This window comes from Gallinula chloropus (assembly GCF_964237585.1).
Source record: "Gallinula chloropus genome assembly, chromosome: 28".
NCBI classification, from domain to species: Eukaryota; Metazoa; Chordata; class Aves; order Gruiformes; family Rallidae; genus Gallinula; species Gallinula chloropus.
The window spans coordinates 4,150,660-4,164,226 of NC_140113.1; the positions used below are offsets into that span (position 1 = coordinate 4,150,660).

The following is a 13,567-nucleotide window of genomic DNA, read 5'->3' on the forward strand; positions in this document are numbered from 1 at the left end:
TTTTTCTGGGGTTTTGTGTTTTTTTATTGTTTGTTTTTTACACCCTGGCCCTTGAGCCAGATGCTGTCTCTGTCCAAGGACTTTATGGAGCGAGCTCTGGCTGGGAAACGGAGTAATTAGATTAATTCAGGGTAGATGTGCTGGGCCCGGCCCCGGTGACACATGATGGAGGCTGGCGGGAGGGTGATGGTCGGTGGGAAGCTGGACTGGATGGAGGATGCTCAGCCTGGATGTGGGGACACTGCCAGGGCCACCCCGGGGTCCTGGATCCGTGTGGAGGGAGTTACATCCTGCCTGGGAGCTGGGCCCCACAGCCAGATCCTGCCCTGCACCAGGGCAGAGAGGCCCTGGGAATGGAGCCACGCCGGGAAGGGGCAGCCGGACCGCACCAGTCCCAGGGGACCACCGTGCTGACGCCAACAGCCCAGGCTGGGGGTCAGGGGGGGCTGCGGGCCGGATCCTGCCCCCCACCCGCCTGCGGGAGCCCAGCCGGTGCCTGGGAGCGCGGCGGCTCGTGGGCAGGAGGAGGGAGCAGCTCTTTAAAGGTCACTGTCAAAGGGCAGCGCTGACCACATCTGCCTGCTGACCGGGGCGCTGACTCAGAGCGGGAGGCAGCTCTGTCACCGCCGGCTGCTCCCACCACTGCCCAGACCCCGGCACCAGCCCAGTGCCCGGTGTCACCGCGCGGCGCCGGGCAGGTGCCAGGACCATGGGCATGGCAGCTCGGGGCTGGCTCCATCCCCACACCCCGTCCCCATCCCACCTGCGGATGCTGCTGTGGGCTGGGGAGGGTGAACGTCCCCAAGCCACCTGAGGTGACACCCTGGGCATGTCCCAGGTGACACCAGTAGGGACCAATGCTCACCTCTCCCCCCAGTGCCACTGGCCCCCCACGTCCCCCCAGCAAAGCCTCAAGCCACCTTCTGATGATGCTTTTGCCAGAGATGGCCGTGTCCCCTCTGCTGGCACCAGGACCAGTGTCACCCCCACCCTCGGGACCCCACCCATCCCTGCTCCCCAAAACAGCCACACTAGATCCCACTTCTCCGTGAGCTCTGGGTGGCAGCTGACGGGCTTGGCCGGGGGCAGGAGAAGGTGTGTGGGGCAGGATGCGGTGCCAGCAGCGCAGGTGGGCAGCCTGGTCCCCACTCCAGCATTGGGGAGGTGATTCCTCTTCCCCTCCATCCCACCATCCCCCCTTCCCAGCACCCACCAGGGGTTCCTGCCCCTGGGGGCCGTCCCGGGAGGATCGGGGCGGTGGGTCGGGATGGCGGGTGGCCGGCAGCTCCCGGCGCGGCCGTGATTCACTTGGCCAGACCGCGGCCGCTGCAGCTCCTCAGGCTGGGTGGCTCCCAGAGCCTGACATTTTTGGGAAATTTCAACAAAAACAGTTCAGAAGCTTCCAAAAAATCAGGCTGCTGGGAAAAGGCACGGCTTTGTCTGCCCCACGCTCCCTTTTCATGGTGTATTCCCTAACCCCTGAGGCCCCTTCAGCCAGCACCCAACACCTCCCAGCCCCGCAGTGACCCCCACCGCAGTGTCACCCCCCCCACACCTCCCATCCCCGTGGGGATCTCAGTCCTTTGCCCCCCAGCCCCACCCCCCACACCCCGGTGCTGTGGGGCAGGGGCTGATGTGCAGTGTTACCCCTTTGGGAAGGGCACCCTGGGCCACTCAGGTGTCCCCTGTCACCCTTGGCTCTGCCCCTCGATGCTCTGTCCCCTGCCAGGAGCCGTATCCCTGTCCTCAAGGCTGAGAGGATGCACAGAGCTGGGACAGGGAGCAAAGGGACAGGGAAATCCACAGGACAATGTCATCATGGGCTGGAAACACCCCCCCACCCCCCAGCTCTGAGCTGTCAGAGCCCACCGGCCCCCAGCCAGGCCAGTGGTCCCACAGCTTCGAGGGTCCCAGCCCCACCCCAACCTCCAGGTCAGGGCCAGCAGGTCCTTCCATGTCCCCTCTGCTGGGGGGGGGGACGACACACAACCCAGGCAGCCCTCGGCATGGGCTGCTCTTGGGGTGCCCCACTGCCACATGTAGCAGGGGACAACCCATGTGTGGGGACAGTGGCCTTGTCACAGCCAGGACCTGCTGTCCCAGGGCTCTGCCCACCCATCCGAGGGTCTGCAAAGCTCTCAGTGCCATCGAGTGCTGGGGGGGGCACACGGGAGGAGGCACCCCCATAGTGATGCCCAAGTGATGCTCCTCTGCAGCACGACCGGACAGGCCACCGACTCCGGGCAGCCCAGGACCCCTGGGGACAAACGCAGCCCCCACCCTGGGGGGGCCTGAAGCCACCTGGGGCTTTTTTCCCAGCCTTTGGGGGAGTTTTTTAGGGAACAGCCTGGAGATGCTGGTTCGCCAGAATCCATCGGGATTTAAGGATACTCCGTGGTTCGGCCCCAAAGAAGCAGCAACGGGATTCTGGTCTCCTAGGACACTTTTAATTGGGGGGGGGGGGGAGGGAGGAGCCCCCGCGGGTCCGGTCCGGCTGTGTCTGCAGCACCGGGAGCGGCCCCGGGGGCACGGGAGGGTCCGGGGAGGCCGCGCATGAGTCACCCGTGGGAAGGCGGCCCCGGGGCGGCTCTTACTCACCTTCCGCGGGGCTCGGGGGGAGCGGGACACCGGCCCCGGGCTGCGGGGGGGACGGGGACGGGGACACGCGGGTGCAGCATCCCGCGGCAGCACCGGGCGGGCGTCGGGGATCGGGACCGGGGCCGGTACCGGAGCGGGACGGCGGGGCTCCGGGGCCGGTGCCTTTCTGCCCCCCCGGGGGCGGGCCCGGGCCGGGCGGGGCGGGGCCAGGGCGGCATTTAGGGCTTTGGTAACCGGGGGTTGCTCAGACTTGCTCGGGACTTCCCCGGACGTGCCGGTGCGCTCCGCCGCCCCGGGCACCGACGGGCACCGGAGCCGGCCATGCCGCTGCTCCCGCCGCTGCTCCTGCTCTGCCTGCGGCTCCTCCGCGCCGAGCCGCTCGCCTGTGAGTACCGGGAGCACCGAGCGGCTCCCGCAAGGTGGGCGCGGGGGGAGGGAGGTGGTGGGGGGGGGTGGGGGGGGCCGCGATGCGGGGGGTCCCGTCGGGGCCGGGCGGGTCCGGTTCCCCTCGGGGCTCCCCCGCTTCTCGCGGGCTCCGGACGCCGTGTCCCGTCTGTCCCCCCACCCCCACCACCCCTTCCCGCGCCGGGATGCGGAGCTGCCCCGGGAGCGGCGGGGGTATCGCCGGGCGCACCTCGGGGCTGCGCGGTGCCGGGTACCGGTGCCCCCTCCTTCCCCCCCAGCCCCGCGCAAGGCAGCCGGGACCCCACATCGCCCCCCGGCTGGCAGCTGGGACACCCCCCTCCCCGTCCCGGCCCCGCAGCCCAGCCGGGACCCCCCCGGCTCTCCGCAGAGAACAATAGAAGAGCCTTTTTTTGTTCCCCCCATCCCGAGAGCAGCAGGGACCCCCCTCCCGCGGGAGCAGCGAGTGTCCTCTCTCCCCGTGCAAAACAGGGACCCCCCCCCTCGCCGAGAAGGGTCGCTCCCCCATTGCCCGCCCCCCCCCCCGCCGTGCGGACCCCCCCTCCCCGAGAACAATGCGGCTCCGTTCCCCACCCAGGACAATGGAAACCCCCGTCCTCCGTCCGGAGAACAATAGCGAACCCCTTCCCCACGCGACCCCCTCCCACCCTCGGGAGCGATGACCCTCCCTTCCTCTCCCCAAGAGCCTCTGAGACCCCCCCCACCTCCTGCTGAGGACAGCGGGGACCCTCCCTTCCCCCCAGAGAGCCTCCCCCCCGCCCCGTCCCCCAACCCAGAGAACAATGAATCCCCTTTTCCCCACCCAGAACAATAGGGAGCTCCCTCCCCCACGGAGAACAATTAATCTCCCCTACCCCCCCCTCGCCCCCCCCCAAAAAAAATACCCCTGGGGGGGCTCCACAGTGATGCCCATTTGGGGGTCCCACCCTGCAGTAGCAGGTCCGGGAGGTGCCACCTGTGGGCTGAGCTGTGGGCGGCCTCAGCCCTGTGGGGATCGGGGTCCCCCCTCGCTTTGGGGGGGACACACACACGGGGGGAGGGGGGGGGGAAAGGAAGTGGGGTGGGGGGGGCGGGCGGGCAGAGCCCGAACCCCGAATTAAACCCCGTCCCACCCGTCTCCTCGCCGCTTTCCCCTCCGGCCCGAGCGCAGGGGAGACGAGCGCCCGCTCCCCGCAGCAGGAAGTTTGGCTTCCTCCCTATGATGGGAATTTCTCAAGGCGATGGATGTTCGCTGCGACGCGCGGACGGGCCCGCCAGGAGCAGCCACCGCTCCGCAGCTCCCACGTCCCCGGGGATGCCACGGGGGTCCCGGCCGCCGGGGTCTCCTACCCGCTGACCCACGCGTGGCGTTAACGGGACGCCTCGGGGAGCGGGAATTGGGGCGGGAATCGCAGATGCCGTGGAAGGAAGGGGTGTGTGTGGAGGGGGGGAGGAAAAATGCTCTGAAAGTCTCTTTGGGAGCCGTTAAAGAGCCTCCGAACCAGGGCGGGTCCGGCGGGGAGCAGTTCCCACCCCCAGCGCCCTTCTCAGAGGGGTTAATCCCCCGGGGGACAGCGCGGGGACGTGGCCGGAACCCCCCTCCCCATGCTGCTCACCCCACACCTTTCCCCTCACCCCAGGGCAGGGACACCCAGTGCCGCTCGCAGACGCTTTCACCCACCTTCCCCCCCCCACCCCCTCAAACCCGGGACCCTCATCCCGCCCCCTCCCCCGTGGGGGTCGGTCGGGGCGAGCGCTCGCCCCGCGGCCCCTCGACGTGCGGCGCTGGGGAAAGGCGAAGCCAAATCTCCTTTTAGAGAGCGAATGTTTCCCCTCGGTGCAGCGCGGTCGCGCTGGCTGGAATGCCTGGGCTTTTTATAAATCCCTCCTCGAGCGAGGGATGGGCACCAGAAATGCCACTCGGGGCGGGGAAGGGGGGAAAGGGCTTGGGGGTGGGAGGCGAGAAATCGATTTTCGGTGCCGTATCTACCCACAAACCTCCCTGCTGGAGCTTTAGGAGAGCCCTAAATAAATAGATATCCACTTGAAAACTTACTTTTCTGGTCGGACTCGGAGCTGCCCAAATTTCCTTTTGTTCTCCAGGGCGGTTACGTGTCTTATTATATTTTATCCCCCCCCCGCCTTCCCTCAGCCCCCTGCACATCTCAGTAAGTCCTGATCTCCAGCTCTTATCGGAGGGGTCAGGTTTGGGGTCGGTTTGGGGTTTGGTGGGGTTTTTCCCCCCCTCCTTTTTCTTTTTTTCCTCCTTTTCTTCCCCAGCCCCTTAAAACACCGATAGAAAAGCACAATGAAACCCGGCCCTTCGGAAGAGAAGCATAAACGTTCCCGACACCTTGGAAATGTGGTTTTACTTTATAGCATTACTTAGCACCTGATCAGCGGGGTCTTTTTCCGCTAGGAAAGCCCCCCAAACCCCCCCCCCGAGCAGAGCAGGTATTTTCCTTGGGACTCACACATTCCGCAGGCTGCCTGCGTTTCCCCCCCCCCCCCCCGTATCCCCTACCCCCCCTCGGGCCCTTTCCTCTCCCATCCGAAAAACTTCACACTTTTCCCTTTTAAAACACATGTTTGGCGCTGTGGCTGCGCGGGGAGGGGGTGGGCAGCCGGCACAGGGGGGGATAATGAAAGAAATAAATATAAACTTGGCCCCTCGGGAGGTTTTTGCTTGGAGAAGGGGGGGTGGGGAGTGTATATATGGGGGGGGGGGGGAAAGTAAAACTACATAAAATTGGCCCGTTGTGAGGGTCCTGCACAGAGGACGGGAAACGTGTCTGGTTCGCGGCGCTCGTGTGTGTTTCTGGGGCTGTTTAGATTAAGATTTAGGAGAATTAGGGCCCGGAGCGCTGGGTCTGTTACCGGCCGAGCTGGAGCGGCCCTGGCTCGGCTCATGGGGCAGCGGGTGCTGCTGGGCTCCGTGGCGGGGCTGGGTGGGGGTTTTGGAGGCCCTGAGGGATGGGGTGAGCTGGGGGGGGGGGTGGTTTCCACACCCTGAGGAAGGGTTTGATTTTGGGGTGGGAGTTGGGGGAGTGTAGGATGGATCCACGTCCTCAGCCACGGATGCTCGGGGTACCGATGGCTCCCGGGTGCTTTTCCACCCGGATCTCTTACCCCCACATCAGCAGCGGCGGGAGGCACGGCTAATTAAGGTCTCGTCGGGGTAACGAGACCTTCGGAGCACTAATTGCACCGGGCTGGGAGCTGGAGCGGCCGGCGGGCACTGAAAGCTGATCAGGGTCGCGGGGGAGAGGAGGTCGCGGGGTTTTCCGGGAGGTAATTTGGGGTATTAGCCCGGCGCGTGCGGATGGAGCCGATACGGCTGATGGGCACCCAGAGACCCCGCCGAGGGGATGGGACCCTCTTCCCTGCAGCCTCGTGGTCCAGGGGTCTGGAATAAAGTGGGGTGGGGAGGGGGGGGTTTCCCAGCACCGATGGGTCCCCAGCGTGGAGCACTGTTTTGGGGGAGTGGGGATGGCTTCTCAAGGGGCACCAGGCGCCGATGGGTTTTGGCAGCACATGGCGGGGATGAGACAGGCGGCCAGCGCCGGTCTGGGCCGGGATGCGCTGCCGGGCCCTGGGTGGCACACTCCGTGGGGGGCCATCAGCAGGAATCCTTGGAAAAGTGTGTGTGTGTTTGTGTGTGGGGAGGGAAGGGGGGAAAATCCACCCACCCCCACCCCCCCCAAACTTTCCGTGGTCACTTTTGCAATCCTTTTGTTGCAGAAGAAATTCCCAAAGCCACAACCCAGCCCCCGCCCGGCGCTGGGAAAGAACCACGGCGGCACCGAGACCCCCCGGCCTCGCGCCACGCAGCCCTCCCCACAGGCTCCCCAGCTGGGAGCCCCCTCCCCACTCTGCCCAGGAGCCCCCGAGCTGGCAGGGAAGCCCCCGTGGGGGGCGAGGGGCTGTGCTGAGATAAATCCAGGGATATTCATCGATACCTCTGTGTATCTTCACACATCCACATTTATCCCAATATATTTTATATATTTATCTATTTAAATACATTTTATACCCGTTTGGTAGACATGGGATCTATATATAGATATTAAACCTATGCTTATAGAGATATATACATGGAATCTATATATAGATACCAAACATGCATATAGAGATATATAAATACAATCTATATATAGATATTAATTCTATATATGAGATATATAAATATGATCTATATATAGATATTAAATCTATGTATAATAGATGTAAATGGAATATCTCTATAGATATCAAGCCTCCCATAATAGATAGATATATAAAATATAGGAGTTGTGATTGTTCTTTCTCCCCTGCCCCTTGTGTCTCTGGCTGCAGACCCCGCCGTGATTTCCCCCCAAGACCCCACGCTGCTGATCGGCTCCTCGCTGGTCGCCACGTGCACGGTCAGCCCGGACTTTCACCTGAAAGCCGAGGACCTGTACTGGACCCTGAACGGCCGGCGCCTGCCCGCCGCCTCCTACGCCGCGCTGGGCCCCACCACGCTCAGCGTGGCCCTCGCCCACCTCAACGGCTCCAAGCAGCAGTCGGGGGACAACCTGGTGTGTCACAGCAGAGACGGCGGCATCTTGGCCGGCTCCTGCCTTTACGTTGGACGTAGGTCGGCGGCGCCGGCGCGGTTGCACGTGCCGGGTTTGGCCCGGCCCTGGCGCTGCTTTGCCGTTTTGGGGGGGGCCGTGGGGGGGAACCGCGGCTCCCGTGGGAGCAGTTGGGGATCCCCGTTGGGGGGGTTGACACCCTGGTTCTGGCTGAAACACCCCGCGGGGCCTGTGTCGCGCGCTGGCGGCTGCCCGGTTGTCGCGGCCTCGTATCTGCAGCCTGTGGCAGCAAGGCCGCCCTGGCAAACCCCCGGGGAACGTGACTCTGTCCGAATCAATAACCGTAAGATTTTATCTGGGGCTATTTTAAGGACGGTGCCGCGTCCTTGCGCGCGGAGCCGAGCTGGGAACATGGCACGGGCTTGTTTCTGGGATTGATGTTGCTGGAGGAAAACAGGGCAGGAGCTGGGTGTGTGTGTGGGGTGGGAAGGGGCTTAAACCGGCCCCTTTCCCCATCCAGTTTGCAGCTGTGGGGCTGGAAGCCTGTGGCTGCTGGGGACGGGGGTGGCATCGCCTGCTGGGACCGTGTGTTGCCGCTCTGACGTCTCGTCTCATCCCCCCTCTGCCTCTTTGTTCTTTCCTCTCTCCCAGTACCCCCAGAAAAACCAGTCAACATCACTTGCTGGTCCAAAAACATGAAGGACCTCACCTGCAAGTGGGCACCGGGGACGGAAGGGGAGACCTTCCTGCACACCAACTACACCCTCAAGTACAAGCTCAGGTGGGGACTCGCGCTGCTCCACGGTTGTTCTTAAAGGGGGGGTGGGGAACAGGGGGCCTGACGCCTCCTGGCTGGCCCCTGCTTGGGGGGTGTGGGGTGTGATGAGTTTCCTTGGGTCTCGGCCACTGCGAGCGCTGGCGGTCAGCCATGCCCCATGCACTCTATGGAGGAGGAGGAGGAGGAGGGTGAGAAGAAGCGGTCGTGGGGCTGGTAACCCAACAGCTTGATGCTGGCAGTGTTGAGCAGCAGGTGAATGAGCTAGGAGCGGGTGGGTTGAGCATCCTTGGTACCCGACGGTGCCGGCACTGAACACCCACCCGCAGGTGGTACGGCCGGGACAACACATGCCAGGAGTACCACACGGCCGGGCCCTACTCCTGCCACATCCCCAAGGACCTGGCCCTCTTCACGCCCTACGAGATCTGGGTGGAGGCGTCCAACCGGCTGGGGGTGGCCGTCTCCGACGTCGTCATGTTGGACATCCTCGACGTGGGTGAGCCACAGCGCCGCGATGCCACCACCGTGCCAGCGACCTTGGGGGGGGATGCGGGTGGTGGGATGTCAGGGGTGGGGTGGGGGCAGCAGGGAATGGGTGATACGTGAGCAGAATTGCTCCTAATTGAATCAGGCTGGTTTCCTTGAGTTTGGGGTTGGGTTTTTTTCCACATCTGTGGCTCCTCAAACCCCCCCCATGGTGCCACCCGTGCCATCCCTGTCCCCACAGTCACCACCGACCCGCCATCCGACGTGCATGTCAGCCGGGTGGGGGACCTGGAGGACCAGCTGAGCGTGCGCTGGAGCTCCCCCCCAGCCCTCAAGGATTTCCTCTTCCAAGCCAAGTACCAGATCCAGTACCGGGTGGAGGACAGTTCGGAATGGAAGGTGGGTCGGCATCACCGGCCGGCGCTGGGCAACGGCGGGACGCCCAACCGTGCCGGCGCTGCCATCTCTTCCCTCCTCAGGTGGTGGATGATGTGGGCAACCAGACATCCTGCCGCCTGGCCGGCCTCCGCCCCGGCACGGTCTACTTCGTCCAGGTGCGCTGTAACCCCTTCGGCATCTACGGCTCCAAGAAAGCCGGCATCTGGAGCGACTGGAGCAACCCCACCGCCGCCTCCACCCCGCGCAGCGGTGAGCGCCGCTGCTGCCGGCCCGGCATGGCTGGGCAGGCAGGGAGGGGATGCTGGCAGCGCTGCGCTCCCCCTCCCCTGCGCACACGGGGTGTGCTGGGGTAGGGGGGGGGGCCCTTCCCTGCTCCGTGCCCAGCACCTGGATTTCTTGCTAAGGAGCCAATTTGGAGCTCGGCTTCCCCAGCAGGAAGCCAAAGAAACGCTCATTTTCCTCTCACCCACACGTGCAGTGGTGATTTGGGGTGGTGGGGGGGTGTCTTAAGCCGTTTCCCCCCATGGTGGTGCTGATGCTGACACCCCCCACACACTCTTTGTGCTGGCAGAGCGAGCGGCGGGGGGCTGCGACCCCAAAGGAGGGGAGCAGAACACGACGCTGCGGCGGGAGCTGAAGCAGTTCTTCGGGTGGGTGAAGAAACACGCGTACGGCTGCTCCAACCTGGGCATCAAGCTGTACGACCAGTGGCGCGTGTGGCTGCAGAAATCGCACAAAACACGCAACCAGGTAGGTAAGGAGCCTTTCACACTTCTTCTGCCCCGACCCGTGGGGATGGGGTGGGGTGGGGGGGAGAAGGGATGCGGGTTGGCACCCCCCACCACCACCCCAACCCCGGGGATGCGGGGTGATGCCGACCCCGGGGCGTGCGGCCGGCAGCGACGCGGGGCTCTGCTCCTCTCCACAGGTTCTTCCCGGTGATAAGTTGTAGCCCCCGGGGCACCGAGCGCCGGCAGGATGATACGGGGCGCCCGGAGACCACCCGGGACCACCAGCGCCCAGCCAGGCCCTGCCGGGGGGGAGCAGGAAGGCGGCTGGGACGACGCACGGCCCCACGGCCCCGGGGGACGGGATGGGGTGAGGTAGGGGGGGCAGGCTGGGCCAGCCCCGGGAGCCCCTCACGTGCCGCTGGCCCCCCGGGACCACGACCCCCCAGCATGCCGCTCGCACCCCGCGGCAGCGAGGGGACCCTCCAGCCTCAGCCAGGCTGGGGGGGGCACGGAGGCTTTGCTCCTTAACCACCACCCCGAGCAGCCTCTGGGGTGAAAGGGGGGGTGGGGGCTTCCCGGGTGTCTCCCCACCCTCAGCATAGCCCCCCCCCCAGGGAAGCAATTTGGGCTGTTTTTCTCCCCGGGGACCCACGTGCGAGCGCACGGGGTGGGGGGGGGGTGTCTGTCCCCGGGGAGCCACGCAGGCTGGTTTGAGGCTGCGGGGGTTTGCCCGGTGCCTGCTCCAATCCTGATTCAAACCAGCCTTATTTTGGTTCCCTCGCAGTCAATTAGGAACAGATTTAAGCTTAATGCCAATAAACCTCTGAAACCCCACCGGGGTCTGCGTCAGCGGCGCGCGGGGACGGGGATGCAGCGGGCAGCCAAACGGGACCCGTGTCCCTCGTCACCCCGGCCCCAGGGGCCAAGGCAGAGGGGTGGCACTGATGGGGACACACACACGAGCCCCGTGGATCGCACGACTCAGCCAGCACTGATGGGATGTGTTTATTGTGGGCTGAGCGCTGAAAGGACACTTGTGGGACACCAGAGCTGTTGTGGGGCTGGGGCTACAGCCCAGCTCTGAGAGGGAGTTTTAGGGGGGGCTGCTGCCTGCGGGGGTCCAGCTGGGTGCCCATCCCAACGGGGGGCTGGAAGCGAGGCGGCCCCTTGGCACTGAGGGTTGGGGTTTCCCTTGGGCAAAGCCCTGGTGCAGCTGGCAGAGATGGGGAGGGGGCCCAGCCCCCCACCAGGCCCCTCCTGTAGGGATGCTCAGGATTCAGGGGAACCCCACTTCTCCTGGGCTGTCCACCCCTTCCAGCCTGTGCCCAAGAAAAGGGGCTGGGGGCGGGGGGGAAGGTGCCCACCTCACTGGGGTGGTGCGGGTGCCCAAGGCGGGGAGGGAGGCGGGGGGGGGGGGGGGGGCTGCATCAGCAGCGGGTGGGGGTTGGGGGGGGCCGAACAGGGCCCCCTCTCCACCGGCCGGCCCCTCCAGCAGTTCCCACGGGGACACCCATCACTCGGCTTCTTCCGAATCGTACTTGAGGTCCTGGAGAATTTCGCTGATTGCCTCAATGGTTTTAATTAGCCTATGAGAGCGGATGGAAACTATAAATAAAGCCCATATGGAGCGTATTATCTGGGCCGCCGCGCCTTCCCCGCGCTGTTTATGAAACACTCAGCCCAGGGAGGCCGAGGGGACCGCGGCCGCATCGCCAAGACCCTCCCCGGGGCTGCGGCTCAGCACTTCTGAAGGCACCATCTGGGCCCCCCTTGGGCTGGAGGGAGGGGAACTGCGGGGAAGGGGCTCCTAGGGTGGGGGGGGGTGAGGGGGGGGGGAGTTGTCCTGCCACCCCGAGAGAGGGGCAGACGGCCACGGGGCCACCACCTACTTGTGTTTGAGCTCCCGCACCTCCTGCTGATGGGCGTCCACCTCGGGCTGGTCCTGTGCCTGCTGCTGCGCCAGCTGGAGCTGCGCCGTCTGCGGCGGGGGCACGGCAGAGCTGGGGCACCTCATCCCATCCACACCCCCCAAAAAGCAGTGCCAGCCCTACCCTGGGTGGCAGTGGGACCCCCCCCCCCCAGCCTGGCACTCACCAGCTGCAGCTTCTCCTGCTCCCGCTCCTGGAGCCGCACCAGGTGCTGGGCCAGGTCGGGGCGGGCGAGCTGGTGGCGCAGGCGCCCGGCGATGCCCAGCACCTCGCGGGAGAGGCCGCTGAACGCCAGCGTCACCTCGTGCACCAGCTGCCGGTACCGCGGGAAGTCGTAGTGGGGAGCGCTGCTCAGGTAGGCCCGGTGACCCCTGCCGCGGGGTTGGGGGGGAAAAGGGGTTTGGGGGACACACACACCCCCCCACTGTCACCGCACCGGGGGGTACGGGGGAGGTGACACCCCATCACCCCATCACTGAGCCCCTTGTGCCACCCGCTGCAGCACTGGGAGGGTTCCCTGCAGAGTAGGAGGGATTTGGGGGGGGGGATAAGGATGGTTTTGGGTTGGGGGGGGGAGAGGAGGGATTCGGGTTGGGGGGTGAGGAGGGATTTGGGCTGGGGGGTGAGGAGGGATTCGGGTCGGGGGGGTGAGGAGGGATGTGGGCTGGGGGCTGAGGAGGGATTTGGGTCTGGGGGTGAGGAGGGATTTGGGCTGGGGGCTGAGGAGGGATTCGGGTCGGGGGGTGAGGGTTGATTTGGGTCTGGGGGTGAGGAGGGATTCAGGTCGGGGGGGTGAGGAGGGGGCTGTTGGGGGTTTGTTCCCTTTCCCTCGCAGCCCCCAGGGTGTCCATCAGCTCCCATCACACACCAACGTGGGCTGCAGGTGCCGCCCCCCCGCTGGAATCCGGCTGCTGCTGCCCCTTCCCGGGGTGCAGCCCAGACCCCCGGCCCGGGGAGGGGCCCCGGTGCCCCCGGCCCGGTACTCACTGCTCCAGCAGCCGGTACGCCTCGGCCCGCTCCGCCTGCAGCGCCCGCAGCCGCCGCAGCAGCGTCCCCACGGTCTCGCCCGTCTGCCGGGAGAAGGGGACGGCGGCGGCGTGGGGCACCGAGCGACCGGCACGGTGCCCGCTGCCCCGGGGAGGGGAGAGGAGGGGAGGGGGGGGGCTCTGCTCCCGTTACCGGGCTCTGGGCAGAGCTGGCAGCGCCCGGGGGTCTCCTCCCGGTACTCGGGGGGGGTGGGTATCTCAAGGTGCCCCCCGCACCGTGTCGGCCCCGGGGGAAGCCAGGCTGAGCCCAGCCCGGTACCGGGACCCCCCCCCCAGCCCCACGTGCAGGCAAAACCGAGGCACCGCCCCCCTCCCCCCCACCCCACCGGTACCGGAACACCCCCACCCCCACCCCAATCCCCACGCACCGGGACTGCTCCCACCCCCCAGTCCGAACCCCTCGCCCCAGCTCCGTGCGCTCGCCCCCCGCCCTCGCTACCCACCACCCCCCAGCCGCCCCCTTCCCGGTGCCGCTCACCATGGCCCGGCCCCGGTCGGAGCGCGCAGGCCCGGCGGGGCGGAGGCGGAACCGGAGCGCGGCTCCTCCGCCACCTGCAGGCACCGCCCGGGATCGCACCCCCCACCCCCTAAACCTCTCCCGTTCATCCCCCTCCTCTTCCCCCCCCACCTCCCCCCGGCCCGT

At 66.0% G+C, this 13,567-nt stretch overlaps 2 protein-coding genes across 2 annotated transcripts; one reads left to right on the top strand and one right to left on the bottom strand.

Moving 5' to 3' along the window:
- Positions 1-2,919: 2,919 nt before the first annotated feature.
- Positions 2,920-10,184, top strand: CRLF1 (cytokine receptor like factor 1; the record flags this gene model as incomplete). The annotated part of the gene is made up of 8 exons (XM_084276525.1): positions 2,920-2,983; positions 7,336-7,614; positions 8,208-8,337; positions 8,661-8,830; positions 9,062-9,219; positions 9,300-9,468; positions 9,791-9,969; positions 10,148-10,184. The coding sequence occupies 8 exons, from the start codon at positions 2,920-2,922 to the stop codon at positions 10,169-10,171; spliced, it is 1,173 nt and encodes a 390-aa protein (XP_084132651.1). The 3' UTR covers positions 10,172-10,184.
- Positions 10,185-10,945: 761 nt separating this feature from the next.
- On the bottom strand, positions 10,946-13,443 carry REX1BD (required for excision 1-B domain containing). Its single transcript, XM_084276438.1, has 5 exons — positions 13,403-13,443; positions 12,866-12,948; positions 12,045-12,249; positions 11,840-11,928; positions 10,946-11,536 (listed from the first exon to the last, which is right to left on the bottom strand). The coding sequence occupies exons 1-5, from the start codon at positions 13,403-13,405 to the stop codon at positions 11,464-11,466; spliced, it is 453 nt and encodes a 150-aa protein (XP_084132564.1). The 5' UTR covers positions 13,406-13,443; the 3' UTR covers positions 10,946-11,463.
- Positions 13,444-13,567: the final 124 nt, after the last annotated feature.

Coding starts and splice junctions, on each gene's coding strand:
- REX1BD (XM_084276438.1), bottom strand. Junction 12,250..12,865: donor GCGTACCGGCTGCTGGAGCA/GTGAGTACCGGG, acceptor ACCCCGCGGCAG/GGGTCACCGGGCCTACCTGA. Junction 11,537..11,839: donor GTGCGGGAGCTCAAACACAA/GTAGGTGGTGGC, acceptor CCGCTCTCATAG/GCTAATTAAAACCATTGAGG.